Genomic DNA, 21,294 nt, shown 5'->3' with positions numbered 1-21,294 from the left:
CTCAGTAGCAGAGCCAGTCTCAGTCTCAGTAGCAGTCTCAGACTCAGTAGCAGAGCCAGTCTCAGTGGCAGAGCCAGTCTCAGTCTCGGTAGCAGAGCCAGTCTCGGTAGCCGAACCAGACTCAACACTAGTAGTAGCAACACCAGCGAATGTCACCAGCCCAATCTTCTTGACAGTCAGGTTCACGGGGTCAGTGCCGCAAGTCTGGACGAACTTGATGTTGGGGTTCTGCTCAAGAGCGAAAGGCTGAGAGCTCTTGCTGTAAGTACCGGCACCAGCCTCAACAGGTCCAGAGTAAACCTCGTTTCCATCAACAGTGATGGTAAGTGTGCAACCCTCGAAGGCACGCTTCATTATGCGCATGCGCTTGGCAAAGGCACTGACAGTGTAAGAGAAGGTGACAACGGTAGAGTCACCAGCGGGAGTGGCATTGGCATCGGTGGAGACACTGAACTCAGCCTGGCCGTTGGCGCCAGCGACCATCTTAACAGCAACGACCTGGCCATCGGAGTTGGTCTCGGGAGAAGAACCAGCACCATAAGAAGCACCCTCAAAGGAGACGGACTGAGAGGCGATGGGAGTGGCAGTGGAAGTAGCAGACTCAGTGGTGGTAACAGAGCCGGTATCCTCAGTAGAGCTAGGCTCAGTAGTGGTAAAGGCAGTCTCCTCGGCAGAGGTAGTCTCCTCGGCAGAGGTAGTGATGTCAGCAGAGGTAGTCTCCTCAGCAGAGCTAGTCTCCTTCCTCAGCAGAGCTAGTCTCCCAGCAGAGGTAGTGATTTCAGCAGAGCTAGTCTCCTCAGCAGAGGTAGTGATTTCAGCAGAGCTAGTCTCCTCAGCAGAGGTAGTGATTTCAGCAGAGCTAGTCTCCTCAGCAGAGGTAGTGATTTCAGCAGAGCTAGTCTCCTCAGCAGAGGTAGTGATTTCAGCAGAGCTAGTCTCCTCAGCAGAGGTTGTGGTAACAGCAGAGCCAGTTCCTTCAGCAGAGCTACTAACCTCAGTAGAGCTAGACTCAGTAGTAGAGTCACTAACTTGAGCAGAGGTATCTGTAGTAGTAGATGAGGAAACAGTGGTAGTAGAGCTAGAGACAGAGACAGAGACAGAGCTGGTCAGTCCAGAGCTTGTAGCCTGTTCAGAAGAGCCAGAGCTTTCAGAAGCAGAGGAGCTGCTGACAGAAGAGCTGACAGTAGAGCTGGCGGTAGAGCTAGAGCTTTCAGAAGTAGAGGAGCTGCTGGCAGAAGAGCTGACAGAAGAGCTAGCAGTAGAGCTAGAGCTTTCAGAAGCAGAGGAGCTGCTAATAGAAGATGAGCTAGCAGAGGATGAACTGGTGGGGCTTGAGCTGCTAGATGACGAGCTGGCGGAACTGGCGCTGGTGCTGGTGCTGATAGTGACTGAGGAAGTTGGGGCACTGGAGGTGGAGCTAGCGGAGCTTGAGCTGTCAGAAGACGAGCTAGCAGAGCTGGACTGGGAAGACGAAGATGAGCTGGCAGAAGACAAGCTGGATGAGCTGGCAGAAGATGAGGTGGACGAACTTTCGGCAGAGCTGGAGCTAGATGCTGACGAGCTAGTCGAGCTGACCGAGGAAGACGAGGTGCTCGACTCAGTACTTGTAGTCGTCTGACTAATGACTCCCAGGCCAAGGCCCAGGAGGAGAAGGGGAGAGACACGCATTGGTGATTATATGGTAGCGAACGTAGGGGGTAGTGGTGGTACTAGAGGGTAAAACGAAGGACAAGCACAATCTACTACGAAAAGAAATCTTAACATTCGGGGACGCGATATTGCTATATATATTTATTAAAACTTCTCTACCTTTCATATTCAATCTAATTGCACAACATTCCTTATTGTTTTCCATTTTTCGTCATATCTTGAATGGATTTTCTTGGAGCTACATGTTAAGCTTTCCAACTCTGCTGCCGCTAATCCCAATGTCTTACAGTCAACCGGGGCGGTGGATCTTGTCAACCCTTCTGAAAAGGGTATAGTCTGTATAGTGGCTAACTTAAACAACTGCTGAATGGGTGCTCCGTAACCGTCCATCGACTGGAATTCAATATTCCATAGAGAGCTAAACATGTCTGGAATGGTAACACGTCACTTTCTCGGGCAGCGTAACATACTCGCCCAATCATATCAGTCACAGTTCTACCATAGCGCTCAATCAGTGCCGTTAACGCCGCTTCAAGACAGATATCACGTTGAAAACAGACTGAGCTAAAGCCACAACGCTTCAGAAAAGCCATCCGCCACAGCCGTTGCGACCGTTTCACCGATGCATCGTCAATTCTTGCATTGCTGAACTTTTGGGTAGTGTTGAAAGCAATTCAAAAGGAGGCACCGAGACTCTACAGGTTTACCTCGTGGACCCTATTTTGAGTTTTAACTTAGTTAGTGGTCTAGAGTCGGCTTTTTGCTGCCGAGGCATGGAGACGCGAATACCATTGAATAGGAGAAGGCGCAATTGTTAAAATCGCTCAGTCTTTTACGAGATTTTAATTTCAAAGGATGCAAGGGCACTGAAAGCGGAAGGGTGACGTGATACGATCCATTTAAGTTATGCTAGTTCCCTACATTCATCTCCTACTACTGGCACTTTGCTCCATCTGTAAGAAGTTCGATGTAGGGGTGTAAGCTCTTAGCCAATTTAGCGTAGTGTGTTCACAAGATATCTACCAGATATGCTCAAGTTCGTACTTTCATCCTTGTACCGCATCAACTCATAAAATTCGGTAGTCCCTGTAGGTACACGCTAGGCAAAGCCACTTCGTTTATTTGACCAATAAGGCTATTTAACTAGCTGTTAGATTCTTATTGATATCCTGACTAATCAGATAGCTTATATCGGGCTAGTGAGTACCTACAGGGACTACCGAATTTCATGAGTTGATGCGCTATATTGCTAGGGCTATTCCTATAGGAATGGTGGTGCGGTTCCAAAATACCAGATGCAGAAATACCTCGAAGTTACCCTTCTGTCATGACGCGTTTGTGCTTCTGAAAGTGCCTTCGCAAATGCCAAGAAAAACTCTCCACGATAGACATGATTCTGGATCCCAGCCAGCTTCTCCACGGCCCAGCTGGTCTGTTCCTTATCTGTACTCTCTATAGCACATAGAAACAACGGTCTCAAGTACCCAGGGTTGATTCCTCTTGCCTTACCCTCCTCATTGTCACTGCAATCTCCCTCCAGAATCTCCTTAATCCTGCCCAATGCTTCTGTGGAATGTGGAGATTGAGATACAGGATCGCCGAGCTGTCTGCCGATGTCGATGAACTCGGCATGAAACGCGGCCTCACAAATACTGATAAGACTCGAAATCATGTCTGCGATCCTGGGAACAATTTGGGAGCGCAGATGCTCCGGAGACTGACGCTGCGTAGCGCACCGAGCTTCCCATAGTGCCCGAAGTCGGATTTTTAGACACGCCATTCGTTCGACTACTTCCTGTTGGTCTTTGCGTTTCGTGCGCGATCGATGATAAAGTGAAAGTTTGGCAATCTCTCCAGATAGAGTTTGAAGTTGGCAGTAAAAGTCAAAGATGGGAGCGCTCAAGACCTCGTATAGATGATTGGATAATTCTGTCTCTTGGTCGATACGAGGTCGGAGGTTCGGTATTGGGCCACTGAACTTGGGGAGAAGGCTGACTACCCTTTCAGATAGCAGGCCCATGGCTCCACCTCGAAAGGAAGCCGAGTAAAGAATTTTCAGCCACGTGACTATGCGTGTGCAAAGCTCCGAGTAAGAAGTTTGAGTCTGTACCCAAGCTTCTAGTCTTCGTATGAAGATTCGGCTCGGTTCTCTCAGGTAAGGTGTGATATCTCCAGAGTAAATCAGCTCAAAAATACACAACAGAAAGACAGCTGCCAGAACAAGCTCAAAGTCTTTATCGTCATCTCCCAACAACTCTTCGACATTCTTCCTCGCGGACTGATAGTGAGAGAGTGACTCAGATGTGGAAAGGGAGAATACCTGTCCACTGCATAGAGTTGCGACAGCTGTTATGCCGGAAGAAATAGCTAGACATGACTTTCCCAGATGTACAATATGATCCTTGGCGCGGTTCCAGTTGAGGGGATCGAATGGTGTGATACCAGGGCATTCCACTGTATCGAGGAAGAGTTCTGTCATGTAGGGTGAGTGTGTACGTAGAGTGAGGATATCGAGTGTCGTGGTCAACTCGATATCCCGTGATATCAGGTTCAGTGGGGATTCGTCGCGCTCGTAGCTGTCATCCACGATAGTAATTGCACTTCGGTGTTGAAGAGCTTTTTGTAAACAGGCAGTGACGTCTACATTTGTTCTGCCTTCGAACAAGAAGGGAGTTTGGTTTGTCCTCTCATTCGAGAGCACCTTTGATGACCCTTGGTTTTCATAGTCATCGGTGAGCGACGGGCTGGAGTGGGATTGGTTGACATCATGCGCTTCCGATGCTTGAGCTGCTCCCCCGAAGTGGAATGATGGTTGACCTGGTGGCGAATTGTCGGCGCTGGCAGTCTCCCGGAAGACTCTTCGGGGCTTGTATGTGCATTGGCGATGTAATCTTGTACAGTTATTACAGACGGGCTTGGTCTCGTCGCATTTGACTTTGCGAGCTCGGCAAGTAAGACAGCCGCTCCGGACCCGGCCACGATAGCCATGGTGCCTTGTCGTCTGCATGATTGTCGCTCGTCGTAATGGACCGAAGGAGATCACACTAAAATCACCTCAATGCGGATCGGCTACGTACCGAGATCCCGCTGCAGTGCTCATAACGAGATGGAGAAGGTCATGATATCGTCAATTCAATTCATTCCCCATCACGGCCCGCGCGTTGTGACATTTCGCAAGCCCCAGATCAGCCCTTAGACGATAACCATGTGCGTGCTTGATTGGCTCAGAGGAGAAGTGCAAATTGCGGGGCTTATCTGCAAGCGACGATCTTTACTCTAAGCGATGTGCAAGCTTCCTTATCTTATCTGCTCAACTGCTTGGCCATTTACTGCCCCACTTTGGGTTGGAATAGCCTCAAGAATACAAGACTAGGTACCCTACAGACATAAAGAAAAGAGATAGATTTTCTATAGTCACACAATAAAGTCAGAGGGAGAACATATATAAGCAGTTAGAAATACTTATAAGAATTTACAGCTTTATACTTTTAGCTAAGTATTATATTAGGCTCTTTATTTTCTTTCTTAATCTGTTACTGTAATCTTATAAATAAAACAAAGTATAAAGGACATAATTATATCTTACCTGTACAGTGTCGTCAGAGCATCTACACATGTACATAAGTTATACTTGCTAAGGATAAAATATATATAACTTATATATCTAAATCATGTTGCCCTTCCTTACTTCTAATTGCCGTTCCAACACCGGTCTCCAGCTCTCCAAGTCCCTGACCTCAAGCCCCTCGATCTTGGCTTCATCGTCCCAAACCCTCAATTGGCACATCTCCTTACACCACTCATCAGCACCAAACTCAGCCCTCTCATGATCACTCATCGGTCCACCCTGATAACCAAGGCTCTTCTTACTCGCATCTGAAAGCTTACTCATATACCCTTTATCCACTACACACAAATACCGCTTAGCAGCAACATGTGATTCCACCAGACGCGCAACCTTCTCAGAAAAGCCTAGCGCACGAACAAATTGTGCACCCAGTGTCTCGTGTCCGACTCTACCGACGCTTGTGCCCGCTGCTTGTCCGCCTAGGTTTTTGGCTTCTCCGCCGGTGAGTTTGCTCAGGTCTTTGGCTGGTGCATATTGACCGATATCGTGAAGTAGTGCGGCGATTTGAGTGGCTTCATCCACGGGTGGTGAAACCGAGGCAGCTTGAGCCGCGCACTGGAGAGAATGTTGGAGTTGAGAAATGGGTTCTCCAATGTAGGGCGTGTTTTCAGAGGCTTGGAGAACAGATATAACGTACTCAGCCACGGAGGATGGCGTTGGGACTGTTGGAAGTTCCATGGCTGCGTTGGCTGTGTAGATTTTCAAATGATGATGATCAATACGTTGAATTGCGAGGTTGGTATAGTGGAAAATAAATAAGTCGACTGGCCATTCATGACCTATGCATTGGCCATGCCTAATCAATGGATTTTGAGCCAATGATGGCCCCTGCGTTCCGTATCTGCGAAGTTCTCAAGATTTTCGGCTGTCGGCTCTCGCTTGTCGCTTGGAGTGGGGTAAGACAGGTCTAGCACCAACCTAGCCGTTTGTCATTTAGCGCACTCTACGCTGTGACAGCGCTAAGATCTTCAGGGTAGCAAAACGTCGAGCTCATTGATACGATTATCCGGTGGATACCATTGTTCAGGGTGTTATGGGCCTACAGGCAAAGCCCCATAGGTATGTCATCGCGTTAAGATACCAGAATTTACTAAGTAGCATCAGGGACTGCGACTTAGTGTTCTCCCTATATGTCCAGCCTTTAATTTCACGACGCATGATCGGAGTGAGCATCGGACAGAGGACTTGGAGGAATAGATGTCATTCAAAAACAAACGTAAATTAAAACCGAGCAGGATAACAACCGGCCTTGTCTGTACAAGATATAGTTACTAAAATGTGACTTGCTTCCCAGCATCGACACTAAGCATAGGTGATCCAAAGCCATACGTCAACGCTCCCGCTTCATAAGACTTCCCAGCCTTTCGCATATGCGTAGCCGGCCACTCCTGCTTCCTGTGCTCGTAGTATCCCTGACGCAGATCCCCCTCGCAAGCACGATTGTAAGTTGCATAGATAGCCTTACGGTCTGAGCTACTCTTGTTGGCACCACTGCGATGAGCTAGGTAGGAAGTGAAGACGAGCAGCTCGCCTTGGCATGGGTCAGTAAGGATAATCTAGATGCGGAACATGGGCCACTTACCAGCTTCTAGTTCAACAGGAGTCCAAGTTTGAGAGTCAACCCAAGTCGATTCAATGCAGTTGGTAGCCTTGTTAATAGGAACATTCATCTCATGGCTTCCATCCACAACTTCCAGCCCGCCATTGCGGATATTGGAGGGGTCAACGCTCAGTAAAATTGTCAAGTGCTTGACATCTTTGATGTGCGTATAAGCAACAGCATCAATGTGAGGTGCGAATCCGCCTATGAATGATTAGTTCCAGGCAAGGATATGAACGGATTAAGTAGAGAGCATCTTACCGCTTCCAGAGAGCTTGTAATTGATCTTCTCCTTAAACAAAAGCATAGGTTCCTCCGCAAGATCGTTCAGAAGACCAAGCAATTTTGGGCTTCGAAGCAGATTGCTGAATCCATTGTGACAATCGGCAAAGTTCTCAGTTCGACAGAGAACATTTTGGCCTTTGTCATTGACCTCCTGATCCATATTAGCTGTTATCCCTTGAGTCAAGTTGATTGAAGGGTATCTCAAACCTCATAAGGCATGAATTCCGAATCTTCAGTAGGTTTCCAGTTTCGAACTTCCTCGGCCCATGATTGTAGGTCTTTGACTTGCTCAGGCTGCAGTAGGTCGCGGACAATTAGGTAGCCGTTCTTCTTAAAGAAGTAGATCTGATCATCGGTGACCACCATGTTGAAAAGTTATGCTTAATGAGTATAAGCAAAGTGTGAATGGGAATAACAAATCCTTGAGCTGTCAGATGCATGTAGTGGATTGATCGGTTTGACTTGGTATCATCGATAATTATATTTTTTGAGATATTCTAAAACTTCTGGCCTCCAAGTTACAAGATATGATATGTCTCGTGAGCTCCACGCTAATTCTCATTCGCTCTCATCCATGCGTTGCTCGCTACTCGGCTCGAGATAAGATATCGAGGTCTGTCGGCTATCGCTCACTAGCTGCATTAGTCTCCAACTACGGGATTTTTTCCCAAGCAATGAAACAGGGCCATTACAGCATGGACCTAGAGAAAAAGACAAAAATGACAGTGTAGCATGCCGAGTAACCGAGACTGATACTGTTTTGACCCTGCATTCGACTTGCTACAGTAGTATGGCCCACTTTGGATCAGACCCAAAGGGCCAAAGCGAAAGCCTAGTGTGACCAGACGGGAATTAGGAAGGCTTTGCAGTCCCAAAATATGGAAACGCATACGAGGGTAGACGTCAAGCCCTCCTCGGAGTATCGGCAACTATTTGGCATTATGAAGTTCATCAACCCCAACCAAATCTAGCAACACTGCCCACGTGCACTAACCGAGCAACTGGTTATTGAACAAGATAAAGAATTTCACCTGAACATCCAATAACGTCCCATAATCAAGGCACGCGAGAGTCTGTCTTTGACCAGAAATGTTTGAAACTAGGCAAGAAGGAGGGTGTTGCAAAGCGAGAATATCCTTAGTCTAACTCATATATAAATATCTGAATAGTTTCACGAATATATTATCAGACAGAGGCTTCTAAGAAAGACCATTCCATTACTATCCGCTTCAATATCACTATCATGGATAGCAAGGCTTCTCCAGAGATGCCTGCTCCAAAGAGCAACCAAGACGATGAATCCTTCAAAAACGAGACCAATGTTAACACCACAGATGTTGAAATCCCTACCAAGTCTCGCACGTCAGCCATCACAGCAATCCTGACAAGTGGCCTGGCTCTATTCTCTGATGGATACAACGCGCAGATCATAGGATACATGAATCCGGTTTTTGCTAAGTTATACCCCGATAGTTTCTCCAGCTCGATCAAGACTCGACTTTCCAATGCATTCCTCATCGGCGAGGTCCTCGGGATGCTCTTCTTTGGCTATGTCATTGACAGACTTGGCAGACGGACTGGTATTGTGTTTGCTACCTTGTTTTTGGTGTTGGGTATCATACTTGCAACTGCAGCGCATGGCAAGACTGAGCTGGGCATGTTTTGGATGATGATTGTCGGGAGAGGTGTTGCAGGGTTCGGTGCTGGTGGTAAGTGCAGAAATGGAACTTGATTTGAGAAAACATGAAACTGATGGCTTCGGCAGGTGAATATCCTACTTGTGGTACAGGAAGTACTGAAGCTTCAGACGAGACCTCGTTTGTGAGACGCCGACGTGGACTCCTGGTCGCCGCTGCAACAGACTTTTCTATCGATCTTGGTTTTGTCATGGCAGGTGTAGTCGCATTGATCGTGCTCGCAGCTTACCATCAACATGTTGGCGATGGTGTTTGGCGTATCAACTTCGGTATTGGATTTATCCTACCAGTAGCACTTCTATTCCTTCGACTTCGTCAGTTCGATTCGACGCAGTACAAGAAGCATGCGATCAAGCAGGACATACCATACCTGCTTGTGATCAAGAGATATTGGAAGCCAATGCTCGGAACATCACTGGCATGGTTTTTCTATGACTTTGTGGTGAGTATCACGGTTGATCCAATGTGCCACGTCTAGGTTTCTCAAGTTTACTGATACCGGTTATAGACATACCCTTTCGGAATCTTCAGCTCGACAATCATCGCTACTTTGAATCCCAAGGATACCCTTCAACAGAACATCGGTTTTGGTACGGTTGTCAACTGCTTTTACCTCCCGGGCTGCGTCGTTGGAGGACTTCTCATGGATCGTATTGGCCGCAGACAAACCATGACTCTGGGCTTTCTCGGATGGACGATCCTGGGCTTCATTATTGGTGGTGCTCTTTCTCCGATCCAGTCCGTGTTTCCTTTGTTCATCGTGCTTTACGGCATCTTCAACGCACTCGGAGAGATGGGTCCTGGCGTACGTACCAACTATCGAAGCGCAGCTTGGCTATTTACTGACATCAAAACAGGTCGCCACATTTCTATGTGCTGCAGAGTCTTTCCCAACACCTCTTCGAGGACACTTCTTAGGCTTCGCGGCAGCCGTGGGAAAGGCTGGTGCAGCAATTGGGACACAGGTATTTTCGCCCATTCAGGACTCTTTCTCCGATAAACAGCAAGGTATCCAGGCTGTGTTTCTCATTGGAGCTGCCTTTGCTGCTGTAGGTGGTCTTGTTGCGTGGTTTCTCATCCCAGATAAGGACAAGGAACTCGAGAGCGAAGATGCTCAATTCCGACTGTACCTGGAGCAGAATGGTTACAAGGGATCATTTGGTGAAGTGATGAAGGACTAGAGTGGTATCTTCAGCTGCGAAGCTCAAGTAAGATAGCAGGTAGATGGTGGGTATGCCAACGTGCAGATCCTTTTAATTAGCTTCCGCCCTGTTCAATGATTAACTGCAAAGCTAGGTAGAATACGAACAAAGATGTAAACACTACCTATTGCAAGCTTGATTTTTAAGTTAATTTCTTATTTCAATCATAAAGCCAGCCATGAAGCTGGTAATCTCATTGGTCCACACAAGGGGAGATCTCAACGCTATCGGGGCGCTATCGAATGCCACAGGCTAGGTCGCCAATAGTTATCTGGTTGCCCCTGAGCCACTTTCTCGCAGTCTGCTGAAATAAAACTGGTGAATGCCCTGTTTTACCTCATGTTGTTAATTCCTTTTTGGTTCACTTTTACAAACCCACCACAGTCGTTTCCGTTTTCCCTTTGAAGCCTGCCAAGATGGTTTCCAACAAACTAATTGCGGCTGCCTTTGCAAACCTGGCGTTGCTAGCTTCTATTAATGCAGGGCCTTGTAAGCACCAGAGTGTCGCTACATCTGCCACTGAAACTGCTTCCGTCACCTTTGTATCCGACACTACTACTGCCCTTTCCGCTACCATCGAGACAAGTATCGCAACTACCGAGACTAAGGCTACAACTGAGACAGAGGCAACTACCACGCTGACTCAGGATGGAACAACTATGAGCGAGTCCGTGAGAGAAGCATCAACGACTACCGTCTTAAGCGAGAGCGCGACAGTCGGCAGCAGCAGCGACACTACACTCGTCACCAGCAGTGAGGCTACTACAGCGCCAACCACCACCGAAGGCACAACGACCGTAGTCGAGACCGCTACAACCACTACAACCGCCGAAGCAGAGCCAACAGAACTCTTCATCAACGGCAACTTCGATCTAGGAACAGTAAACCCCTGGCTATCAGACACCGACCCCATCCAGCTTGGCTCCTCCTCGCCCTACGAAGGTCCAGCCTACGCCCGCCTTCAATTCGGAGAATCCGATGACAACGAGTCAGTCAACAACAGGGTCTACCAAAAGATCGACAAGTCGCTTCTCAAAGCAGGCAGCTATAAACTCGCTGCTTGGCTCCGCGTCGACCAAGCCACGGTTAGCCAGCGCGCCGACGGGTGCAATGCAATGGCTGTTGGCTGCTACTATGGAGACCCGAGTAACATTGTGCCCGTCATAGGTGGCTCGAACACAGTCAGCGCCGATGATGCTGTGAATCAATGGGCATCTCTCGATATTATCTGTTCACTTTCGCAGGACAAACTGGACCAGTATGGCTATCTCAGTGTTTCTGTTGGATTCAGCTGTAAGAATGCTGAGGGTGACGTTGATGCGGTGACCTTCGAGGAAGTTGGTATTTAATGGTAGTCATTGATCGTCATATAATACTTATAGCATACCAATGGACTATGTTATTACCCCATATCGCTTCCATCGCTCCCTTCGTTCCGTCAAATCTTCAGGTACAGATTCATTCGTGTTCCCTTCTGTCGGTGAATCTATCTCTTCTGCATCAATCTTTGGCCTTGCCATGAGTATTTCCATCATTCTATACTCATCGATCTTTGATGCCCAGGCTCGCATTTCAGACTCTCTTTCAAAGACAAGTGAGAATTCTGACTTGTCGCTGTTTTCAGCACCCCATTGAACCTCACATATATGTGTGTCTATTTGTATGAGTGATTGCGTTAAAACTGAAGAGGATGGATGCATACTCTTCTTAGAGGTCAGAGTGACCGATAGTATATGTCTCAGATGGAATCGTCCCTTTAGTATGAACTTGGTCTGCTTCTGTTCGGATAAGGGCTTCGACCCGTAAAACGATGGCTCTTTTGAATGTTGACCACGAGTCTCTTTGCAGAGGAGAAGCATGTTCTGGAAAAGATACCCGTGATACTATTGCAATTACGTCAGACGCAACAAAAGATTTCATGCTAAGGCGGCTTACCGGGTGAGTTTTGGAACTCTTTGTCACATAAAGTCTCTGAGAGAGAATCATCTCCCCAAGATCACCTGGACGAATGCCCTTCCAGTCCGCGATCTTTTGTTGAAGCTCCTGAACAGCCGATTGGGTATTCACAGATATGGTATTATCCTGTAGCCGAGTAACAATCCGCGAAATGGAATATTGAGACTTGCTACGATCCTTCTTCTGCTCTTCTGTGGGAACCGGCAGGCTCTTCAAGTACTAAATAATATTAGTATCTAAGTATTAGGGTTCGTGTTTCAATTGGATCATACCTCGGAGAATTCAAAAAGCATAGAAATTCTTTTGGCTCTCATGGGCAAGAGATACAAGCATCTTGCCAATGATTCTCTTATTTTACCTTTATCTCTGATATGCCCGTGTTTCAGCCAAAGTTGTATGCTGGCTCTGTGACTGCTATAGTTGACATAAAATGCAGCTTCATAGCTGACAAATCTGAGAATATAGTTAAATACCGGAGCCCATTTCTGATCAGTCAAGGGACGTAGAAAGTTCTGTTCCATCCCGATAAGAAACGCGACATGTGTGTCTGCGAGTTCTCTTGACCCTTGAAATATGTCGTTCGAAAGCATGTCGAGTTGTTCCTTCATCTCAAGGAGTTCATGAACATCCTGGACGGATTGGTGCTGTTCCATGAGCAGCTTTCGAAGCTCTGGGGGCTGGGCGTCGACTTGAGCTTTGGCTGAAGACAACTGGTCCGTAGGAGGACCATGGATTACCAAGTTCTTGGTGATACTTGAAATGAGTAAGACGACCTACAGCACGGTCAGGAACTTCTGCTGCTTTGGTGCTGCTGTGTAACTTGCCTTAAAAGTGCCATACGGGGTACCTCCCATCAGATCCTGGACTGTAATCAGGTTGCTCGTTTCTATATCGAGCTTGTCGTGGCAGAACTGGGCAAACCATAAAACTATTTCTTTCCTGGTGTCATCGGTGATGTCCTCAGGTAGACCGGTATCTAAGCTTTGAGTCGGGGTCAAAGCCTGAGCAAGCATAAGCAGCGGTGTAGCTTGCTGAAGCACTGACCGGAGGAGAGATATATCGTCAGGGGGATGAGGTATGTCATCAAAGTACCTAGACATCCCCGGTATCGTGAGAAGTTTAAGTTTAAGCTCGAGGCATTGTATCAACAAAGGCTGGCCCGTAACTGGCCCTGGCGTTTCAGTATCAGGAACAGCTTCTTCTCCGAAGTCATAGTGCTCAGCATTGGTGATATCATCCTGATACACGGGCAATGCGATGACAGACATAATAGAAATTTCACCGAGACTCAGGCCTGAAAAGACCGACCAGTTGTGTGATCTAGCGACCGAGCTCCGGAATGAATAATCCATGGTTTCTCTAACTGCGCGGCGGTATACGCGTGATGACTCAAGATCATCTTCAAAGTCAAACTTAGATATAGTAGGGTTGGTCTTAGTCGTGATTGATGTAGCTGGTGATTCCGTAGTTGATTGCTGACTTGAGTTTTGAGATGGAGACCCGCTCATCGAGAGAATGCTCATGCGCCTGGAAATGATTGTCTGGGTATCCAAAGCATCCTCGATGTTCATCAGCCGGCGTGACAGAGCATTGTTATTGTCTAGAAGAGCTTTGACGTTGTTGGAGAGCTGCTCCTGGTGCTCTTTTGCTGTTTTGCCAGAGTCACTGCAAATGAATCAGATGTTGTCCCAGTCATTGCACGATATAAACGCACCTTTGCAGAATCACCAATACAAGTGTCATTGAGCTCTTGAAGCTCTGCAGCCTATTGAGAAGAGTTACAAATGTACTCTCCTTCCAAACCCACTGTAAGCGGCCTCTCAGCGGTACTTTTTCCACGCCGTCTTTAGTCCACAAGGACTGAAGTTCCTTATGCAACTCCGAGTAAAGAAGAACTCCATCCGTGAGAACCGCTACTACCTGATTCACGCCAATCAGGGCGGCATTTTGAACCTTCACGGACCCAAGGTTCTTGGTGAGGCTCTGAAGTCCCATCAGTATGACCTGGGTGCTCTGGACTTCAGAGTAGACGTGCGCCGCGACCTGCGGGGTCTCTTTAGCCGCTGAGACATATGGACTGAGGAACTTGACAGCCTCTACTGTGATTGAGATGAGTCCTGCGATTGAAGCGGCGACACTCAGAGGATCGGACATTTTGGTGATGGGAAGATCGAGGTTGAGAGGTCGCGGGAGGGAGCTGAAACGCCATTATTGCTTGTTGAGGCTGTGTTGAAAACGCCAAGCCCAGGTCAGCCCTGCAGGGTTATGTAATCAATGGCTGAGGTTTCGAGGATTCTAACCATTGAAACATAACAGACTTTGGTGGTGTTTTCAGTAGTCGGAAATTGGCCTTAGGGAATTTTTCAATGAATCTATAGCAGCTTCATTTGTTCGTTGACCTTGAACATGATTATTGGCTGTCTCTGTTACTATGCTTGACGTATCCTGGGGCTTGGCTCGGATTACAGTGAGGATCTGCAGGGATTATGCCCTGCAAGAGGTACATATGCCGTGAGCCTCTCCCAAGCATTGTCAGACTGATACTGTGCCAACAAATACGTATCAGGGCTACATATAAATATCATGGACTTATTTCTGTGAATATAAACCATTGCGAAGCCTCCTAATTAAATACACCAGATAGACTCGGCATGCGCAAGGGCTTGATTTCTAAGATGTACATGATAAGCAAGTGCACACCAATCCAGATATCCAGATATCCAGACAATCAGTAACTAGACTCATCCCATGATAGTTCTGCTTGCTCAGCGTTCCTTTCTGCTCAACTAGGATATATATGGTGATTCTGTCACATGGTGAATGACTGTAAACTCCAAGATAATGAATACAATATAGCCAAATAACATGGCTCCTCCAATCCATCGATCAAACCTTTCACCATACCAAACGGTTATCGTGAGCGCCAGCGTAGAGCCCCAGAGGACAGATAGCTCCGAGACATTGATATTGCCTCCATCAAAGTTCCCGGAGGTGTCAACCATGACAATGCCCAGGCAGAGCGACAGGAGGAAGACGTTACTCCCCACGGTATTGGCTACAAGAATCCCTACATGGCCTCGGTTCCCGCTCAGGACAGCAACGAATTTCTCGGGCAGGGTAGTGGCGATGGCAAGAATGACGATACCGAACAGAACGTCGGAGATGCCAATAGCGTCTGTGACATTGATGGCGGCGTGTGAGAGGACATAGCCCGACAGGCAGATGGCTAAGAAGCCAGGGACCAGAAAGCCAATGTGATATCCGAGGCTCCGTCTCCTTCGATGGTTCAGCATATCTGTGACCCCGGCCACCGAAGGACTACCAGCGACTCGATGATCCCGTTCGTTCCTATTCTCAGGCTCAGGCTCCTCGTGCCTTGGCAGGAGGGGGCTCCTGACAGAGGGCGTTGATTCTATTGATAATGTATCGCTTTCATCATCACTGCTATCATCATCCGAACTTTCAGGCGCGGTGAGACTTCCCCGACTGATAGAATAGCCTATGGAGATCAGGTAGACGGCGAAGAGCCCAATCAAGACAGAACCACCTACCAACCAGATGATCCTCTGGGAGAAGTAAACAACTGGCGCGACAAATGTGGTGATAATAAGCAAGCACAGTGAGTATATCCTAGAGCTCCTGTCAAACTCAACATGCGAGCCCGTTGGACGAAATAAAAGTCCGAGTGAAAAGGCGCCGAGGATGTTTGAGATGGCTGACCCGATGATGTTTCCCACTGCTAGCGATGGTCGACCCTGCGCAAGTGAGGCAACAACGACAACAAGCTATGATGAGTTTAGCTTAGGATGGTAGAGGTGAACAAGCGGATCGAAGCTGTACCTCTTCCCACTCTGCACCGGCAGTGAGCAGGGCAATCACCGTGTCAGGAATTCCCGTCCGACGGGCAACGATGGCGGTATGGTCTACGAATTTATCGGCGCCGAATTCGAGAAGGAACAGGGTGCTAACGAAGACGGCGATATTGTAGGCGATGGCGTCACCGTTGACCATGATGAAGTGACGAGGAGAGGAATATGAAGGGTAAAGAACAGAAGATGGAGATGAGATCATTAGAGTTGGCGTCATCGTAGGATAAAAGCGGGGAATATCCAACGTCAAATTGCCTCTAAAGTCCTACCATCTTGACCGTTGTAAGTATAGTCAAAGTAGCTACACTAAGCTATCAGCCATGTGTCTCATTGCAGCTTGGACCAGCTTTTAAACTCCTGATGTTCGTAGAGAGAGCGTTCCGCCAAGTAAGTGCTCTAGTTAGTCAACGAGACTCTACTATACATTCTCGATCCTGCCTTACCCAATAGCGCACTATCTATAAGTGACTGAGATGATAATGAGACTGATCCAAAAACCAGTATAACGCTGTAAATTAAAATCTCAATAGGAATTGTATCTGACAGAACTGAGCAGAGGATATGATCTTCAATCAGCACTAACCTACCCGGTAGAACAATTTACGTCTAAAATTAGGAGCTGGCCCTACGTGCGTTTCCCCTGAAAGAACTGGGGCTAGAGAGACGGACCATTGAATCTGCTAGCTGCTTCTGTTCAAGTTAGCGCGAGCTAAAGCCAATAGTTCCAACTTGTCATTCAGCTCTCACAGAAGCCCAACGTGATGATAAGAAAACATTTCGCTCTTATGTCTCTTCCAATTTCTTTCTTCACTTACCGCATTCCAGTCATTCGTTTTCTCCAGTCGCTCTTTTACAGTCTATTCACGATGCGTGTCACTACTACCCTCGGTTCCCTCCTCATGGGCGCGAGCCTCTGCGCCGCTCGTGTAAGTGCTCTAAAACGCCCCCCTAACCCCACAAGTAAAAGCTTACAGTTAGTTTTAGGCTTGCGCCCCCCATCCTCGGCCGACAACAACAACGTCGCTCGCCAGCGAAATTGGCACTACAACGGCTGGAGGCGCTGCCACAACGACTAATTCTCAAGAGACTCTAAGCGCCACTGAGTCTGCGTCAAGCATTGAGTCATCGGTCACCATAGAAACATCTTCAGCCGACTCTGCCACTACAGAACTGGAGACGACTACTTCTGGCTCAACCACCCAAGAGACTCTGAGTGTCACTGACTCAACCTCTCAAGAGACTCTCAGCGTCACTGAGTCTCAGACCACTGTTGAGACCTCTGCCACTACGACCGATGATATCAGCTCTTTTACTACCATCGTCGCAACCACGACAGCTGTCACTTCCCAAGAAACCGAGACCTCTACGACCGCCGACGAAGCCACAAGCACTACAATCGAAGCCACTACGACGACCGCTGGCCCTCCCGTGATTACCAACCTCGCCGAGAACGGTGGCTTCGAAAAGTCTACCGTCGATCCTTGGGTGGTAGAAGGAACCTCTCCGATAGTCTACACCGACCCGTTTGGCTGCGCCGAGGGCACCCATTGTCTGTGCGTAACACTGTCATCCCGAAATACTGATTGACTAATTCATACTAACATTCCGCAGGCTATTACCCGGAAACCTTGACAATACCGCCACGGTTTGCCAGCGCGTCGCAGTCGAGGCGGGCTTTGAGTATACTTTCAAAGCGCAGGTTCTCCAGGTCTGCAACAAGCAGTATCAACCAGCCTCAGTTAGCTGCGATGACAATGTCAATACCGCTGAACTGTCTATTGACGGGGCATTCGACTCTGGTGAAAAGGGTATCGTTGGGTATAATTTCTTCAACGACTTTACTTTCACCTTCTCATATACCGGCCCAAGCATTGATTCTACTGATCTCTGCATTACCATCACGCAGAACCAAGGCATTAACCCTAGCTTTTACCTCGATGCCGTTTCTTTCACGCGTGGGCAAGCTGTGCCTATTCCTGACCCGACGGACGTATAAAAATTGAACAGGCTCGACGAGTTTATTCTTCTTAGAGGTATGAAGATATGCATGGTGAGCAGTTCATAGCTGGTCAAGCTATCAATTGTCTTTGCTGGTTCAAGCTGCTTCACGTCATATCATGCCATACTTAATACCAGTTCCCAAATTCTTGCCCGTCTGCTGGCTTTATTCTTCACAATTCCGGTAAATCAATTTAATACAAGACGTGTTTTTCTGAAAGAATTACAAGAATGGGAGACCTATTTCTGTCTCCCTATTATGCCCTTAGCAATGTTACGGCAAAAGTCGCAAAATATCCTGCTTAACTGCGAGCTCGACTATAGAAATGAAGAGACTTTCCTAGAGATAATATAGATGCCAATTTGGCAAGACACGGAGCTTTTATTGGCAGTTGGGTATTGGGACTTAATTTAAGTGTGTTTTTTTTCTTTCAATTTCTCCTTATTTAATTGAGATAACCTTTCCCAGGCAGGGTTGATTTCGTTCCAGGCACACTGCGAATCCAAGAGACGCATCAGGATGGATACGAATCTCTTACTAACCAACAAACTTTCACTTTATCCTTGCCTATATCCTCGCCTTCCTCCGGCTAAATAGAACCATTATTGTTATCATGGCTGCCTGTTACCCTTCCTGTAATGTGACCGTCAGTTTACCAGTCTCGAAAACAGATGCATCGCGATGACGAAATCCCCCCATTTACTCTTCCTCATCACGCATAGCATTCTTGTAATCGTCCTCTGACCCAAAACCAAGCGCCTCAACGCGCTTGAAGTAGGGCGAGTAAGCATCGTCATCCTCAAAGTCCTTGGGGTCAAGATCCCAGATCACTTCTATCATCCAAATGAGCCACTCGGGTGGAGGCGGCCATCTGCGAAAATACTCAATTCGCTGCTTTTCGTCGAGATGCTCTTTTTCTTGCTTCCACCAAGTCCAGTACATCATAATGTAAGATTCGCCAGCACCCATGCGCCAGCCGATGCTGTACGGATGGTCTTCTGGAAACATGAACCAGGGTGGAGGAACTGCTCCGTATTGCTCAACCAACTGGGCAATTTCATCTTGTTGCTCCGCGGAGGCGTTCATTGTCAATACTAGTAGAGCAAAAACTAGGTCGAAGCAATATTTTTGAGGTGCGGGTCGTCGAATTGTGGTATATTTATCCGAATCTTGATTGCGTTTATGAGTGATAGGTCGGGACTTTCGATGGGGCCAACAACTGATCTGAGTTGATTGAGTTGAGTTGGATTGGTTTGGATTATAGCTATCACACTGATCGTACTTCAAAATGATTAGAGTTATAACAAGTAGGAGTAAGTATCTCGACTTCTTATGGTTTCTTTTGCGGGGTATTCTATCCCATAATAAAGATAACAAACAAATAAAGTAGCTAGCGAAATGATCCGGCCCGGATATTTGTCCGGCCGAAATGGGACACATCACCAACTCCAAAGCCGTTCCACGTCGAAACCTGGAGTTAATGTCATATAAAAATAGAGAAGTTTCATAGTCTCACTCACTTAACCCTTTAAAGGTCTCGTAGGCAATATCCGTATTTCCAATCAGCTTTCAAACTGCCCCCAAAAGTCGAACAGCGCTACCACGAACATGCTTCACAACCCAACACACTCCTTTTTAAGTAATCTTAGCCATGATTATTGCATCCTGTCACAAAGTCAATCTTGAGTGTGCAGCCGTCCTCATACCCAACCTCTCCGCATTTCTTACTCTTCTCACCGTCTTTGCGAATCTTCTGGTACCAATCCCACATATCATGGCCCTTCATCTTGCAGCCTTCACCTTCGAGAAAGACACTACAGCCAATACCATCAGATTTGCCCCAACAGTTTCCATCAGGTTGGTCCTTCCTAGTCATAGGTCAGTGATGCTTCCGCGTGGTGTCAAGATTGGTTTCAACTTGCTCTGTGCTATACGCAAATGGAGGATCTATTTCCCGACGGAGGTAATTAACCGTGTGGTCACAGTCCTTGAGCCTGAGCAATGGGCCGCCGCAATGTTACTTGTAAGTATTCTCATGTGAATGCGTAGGCGATGGCTTAACTTTGTAACTCGTGTTCTCAGGCGGATGAGTCCATACCGCGTATCCAATGCGAGCCTGATGATCCTTCATGATTTCGTAAGTGACCAAGCTAGCAATCATTTCATGTAGTGGGATCTGAGGATGAAAGAATCGTCCATATCCATCTGGAATCAGGTAATCCAAGATCGCTACACGCGCAGCAAGCGCCTTCTTTACATCATCGCCATAATGGCGAAGTTCAGCGTTGGGATTTACAAGGCGTGTGATTTGGCTGAGAACGAGCATGTCACCATAAAAAGTCCCGTTGAGCTCGCCGCCCTCCGCCCCGCGCTTCCATGGACTCGAACCCAAAGGATCCCAAGTGTTGAGTTCGTAGAACATGCGACTCTTCCTTGTGTCGCTCTCGGTGGTAGGATCATCGACCCCTGCTTCGCAGTACCGTCCGCCGTATTTGCCGATGAATTGATCGCAGTTAATAAACTTGACGGAATCGCCTACTCGGTCGTCGGCGAAGAACTTGGCGTAGTTACAAAGGTCGTTGGCCATAGCGTACCAACGTCAAGTTGAGCAGACATCTCACCTTGTAGCATGGATCTTTCCACTGCACCATCGTCAGCTGATTCTAAGACCGATTTAGGATACTATTTGTCAAGCTTCTTCTTAGCAGCCCATTTGGAAAATGCATGAGTTTAAGAGGTCCACCAGGCCGACGCCGCTACCTCCTGGAGAAGACGTGAGTAACATAAAAAAGACCAGAGCTCAAAGATAGGATGTAGGTGAGCAGGAGTGGACTTACCGATGGATAGAGTAATGACTTCCTGATTGTTGTCGAGGCGCGGGATCTGCTTCTCTACTACATCTGTAGTGACAGCGCCAGAGCACGAAAGAAACTGGGACTTGCGGCCGGATTCATCTCCGATTTGTGAGTGTTGGTTGACGAGATATGGATAAACATGATCGTAGCGAGCACAAGCACGATCTTGTATAGCCCTTGAAGGAGATTGTAGCGAGAAGCTTTGCTCATAAACTTGGAGTCCGTAATCCTCCGGGGCTTCTCGGATATTCGAGAGAGACGGCAGGATCATTGCAGTAAGAACTAGGATGATCTAGGTATCTTCCGAATAATAAGATAGCTACTACGAACCGCTTATGGACCACTTAGGTAACCCGGTTAGGTGGTTGAGATCGATGCCCCAGTCTGCCAAGGGGATGCAATAAAACTTAGGACCTCTATCCTAGATGACAAAAAGCCTTAGGTAAATTTAGTATAGATTTAGATAATCTTAGACTAAATGTTTTTAGGACCTTACTCTAACGTTAGAAGTCTTCTTGTACCCCGGTGCCCCATTTCTTTCATGTCACATGTC

The 21,294-nt window shown here is 47.5% G+C and overlaps 10 protein-coding genes across 10 annotated transcripts; 3 read left to right on the top strand and 7 right to left on the bottom strand.

Moving 5' to 3' along the window:
- Nucleotides 1–1,668, bottom strand: FSUBG_12232 (Dan4p; the record flags this gene model as incomplete). Its single annotated transcript, XM_036677001.1, has 1 exon — nucleotides 1–1,668. A coding segment is annotated over one exon (1,668 nt), but the record flags the coding sequence as incomplete, so codon positions are not given.
- Nucleotides 1,669–2,911: 1,243 nt separating this feature from the next.
- Nucleotides 2,912–4,657, bottom strand: FSUBG_12231 (transcriptional regulatory moc3; the record flags this gene model as incomplete). Its single annotated transcript, XM_036677000.1, has 1 exon — nucleotides 2,912–4,657. One exon carries the CDS (start codon nucleotides 4,655–4,657, stop codon nucleotides 2,912–2,914), a length of 1,746 nt encoding a protein of 581 aa, XP_036532317.1.
- A 657-nt stretch (nucleotides 4,658–5,314) lies between these two features.
- Nucleotides 5,315–5,956, bottom strand: FSUBG_12230 (metal dependent phosphohydrolase; the record flags this gene model as incomplete). Its single annotated transcript, XM_036676999.1, has 1 exon — nucleotides 5,315–5,956. The coding sequence occupies one exon, from the start codon at nucleotides 5,954–5,956 to the stop codon at nucleotides 5,315–5,317; it is 642 nt and encodes a 213-aa protein (XP_036532316.1).
- Nucleotides 5,957–6,549: 593 nt separating this feature from the next.
- On the bottom strand, nucleotides 6,550–7,529 carry FSUBG_12229 (epoxidase subunit A; the record flags this gene model as incomplete). Its single annotated transcript, XM_036676997.1, has 4 exons — nucleotides 6,550–6,809; nucleotides 6,861–7,082; nucleotides 7,140–7,314; nucleotides 7,371–7,529. The coding sequence occupies 4 exons, from the start codon at nucleotides 7,527–7,529 to the stop codon at nucleotides 6,550–6,552; spliced, it is 816 nt and encodes a 271-aa protein (XP_036532315.1).
- Nucleotides 7,530–8,406: 877 nt separating this feature from the next.
- On the top strand, nucleotides 8,407–10,041 carry FSUBG_12228 (metabolite transport GIT1; the record flags this gene model as incomplete). The annotated part of the gene is made up of 4 exons (XM_036676996.1): nucleotides 8,407–8,872; nucleotides 8,929–9,302; nucleotides 9,369–9,665; nucleotides 9,718–10,041. 4 exons carry the CDS (start codon nucleotides 8,407–8,409, stop codon nucleotides 10,039–10,041), a joined length of 1,461 nt encoding a protein of 486 aa, XP_036532314.1.
- A 437-nt stretch (nucleotides 10,042–10,478) lies between these two features.
- On the top strand, nucleotides 10,479–11,411 carry FSUBG_12227 (uncharacterized protein; the record flags this gene model as incomplete). Its single annotated transcript, XM_036676995.1, has 1 exon — nucleotides 10,479–11,411. One exon carries the CDS (start codon nucleotides 10,479–10,481, stop codon nucleotides 11,409–11,411), a length of 933 nt encoding a protein of 310 aa, XP_036532313.1.
- A 45-nt stretch (nucleotides 11,412–11,456) lies between these two features.
- Nucleotides 11,457–16,029, bottom strand: FSUBG_12226 (Rho guanine nucleotide exchange factor scd1; the record flags this gene model as incomplete). The annotated part of the gene is made up of 8 exons (XM_036676994.1): nucleotides 11,457–11,716; nucleotides 11,765–11,945; nucleotides 11,998–12,237; nucleotides 12,492–12,771; nucleotides 12,859–13,683; nucleotides 13,733–14,215; nucleotides 14,923–15,803; nucleotides 15,859–16,029. The coding sequence occupies 8 exons, from the start codon at nucleotides 16,027–16,029 to the stop codon at nucleotides 11,457–11,459; spliced, it is 3,321 nt and encodes a 1,106-aa protein (XP_036532312.1).
- A 724-nt stretch (nucleotides 16,030–16,753) lies between these two features.
- On the top strand, nucleotides 16,754–17,883 carry FSUBG_12225 (uncharacterized protein; the record flags this gene model as incomplete). The annotated part of the gene is made up of 3 exons (XM_036676993.1): nucleotides 16,754–16,813; nucleotides 16,872–17,440; nucleotides 17,499–17,883. 3 exons carry the CDS (start codon nucleotides 16,754–16,756, stop codon nucleotides 17,881–17,883), a joined length of 1,014 nt encoding a protein of 337 aa, XP_036532311.1.
- Nucleotides 17,884–18,585: 702 nt separating this feature from the next.
- Nucleotides 18,586–18,972, bottom strand: FSUBG_12224 (uncharacterized protein; the record flags this gene model as incomplete). The annotated part of the gene is made up of 1 exon (XM_036676992.1): nucleotides 18,586–18,972. One exon carries the CDS (start codon nucleotides 18,970–18,972, stop codon nucleotides 18,586–18,588), a length of 387 nt encoding a protein of 128 aa, XP_036532310.1.
- Nucleotides 18,973–19,531: 559 nt separating this feature from the next.
- On the bottom strand, nucleotides 19,532–21,012 carry FSUBG_12223 (fibronectin type III domain protein; the record flags this gene model as incomplete). The annotated part of the gene is made up of 4 exons (XM_036676991.1): nucleotides 19,532–19,754; nucleotides 19,908–20,443; nucleotides 20,485–20,549; nucleotides 20,724–21,012. 4 exons carry the CDS (start codon nucleotides 21,010–21,012, stop codon nucleotides 19,532–19,534), a joined length of 1,113 nt encoding a protein of 370 aa, XP_036532309.1.
- Nucleotides 21,013–21,294: the final 282 nt, after the last annotated feature.

The sequence above is a fragment of the Fusarium subglutinans genome, assembly GCF_013396075.1.
Source record: "Fusarium subglutinans strain NRRL 66333 chromosome Unknown NRRL66333_c0000256, whole genome shotgun sequence".
NCBI lineage: Eukaryota > Fungi > Ascomycota > Sordariomycetes > Hypocreales > Nectriaceae > Fusarium > Fusarium subglutinans.
This window is presented reverse-complemented; position numbering and strand designations above follow the sequence as displayed.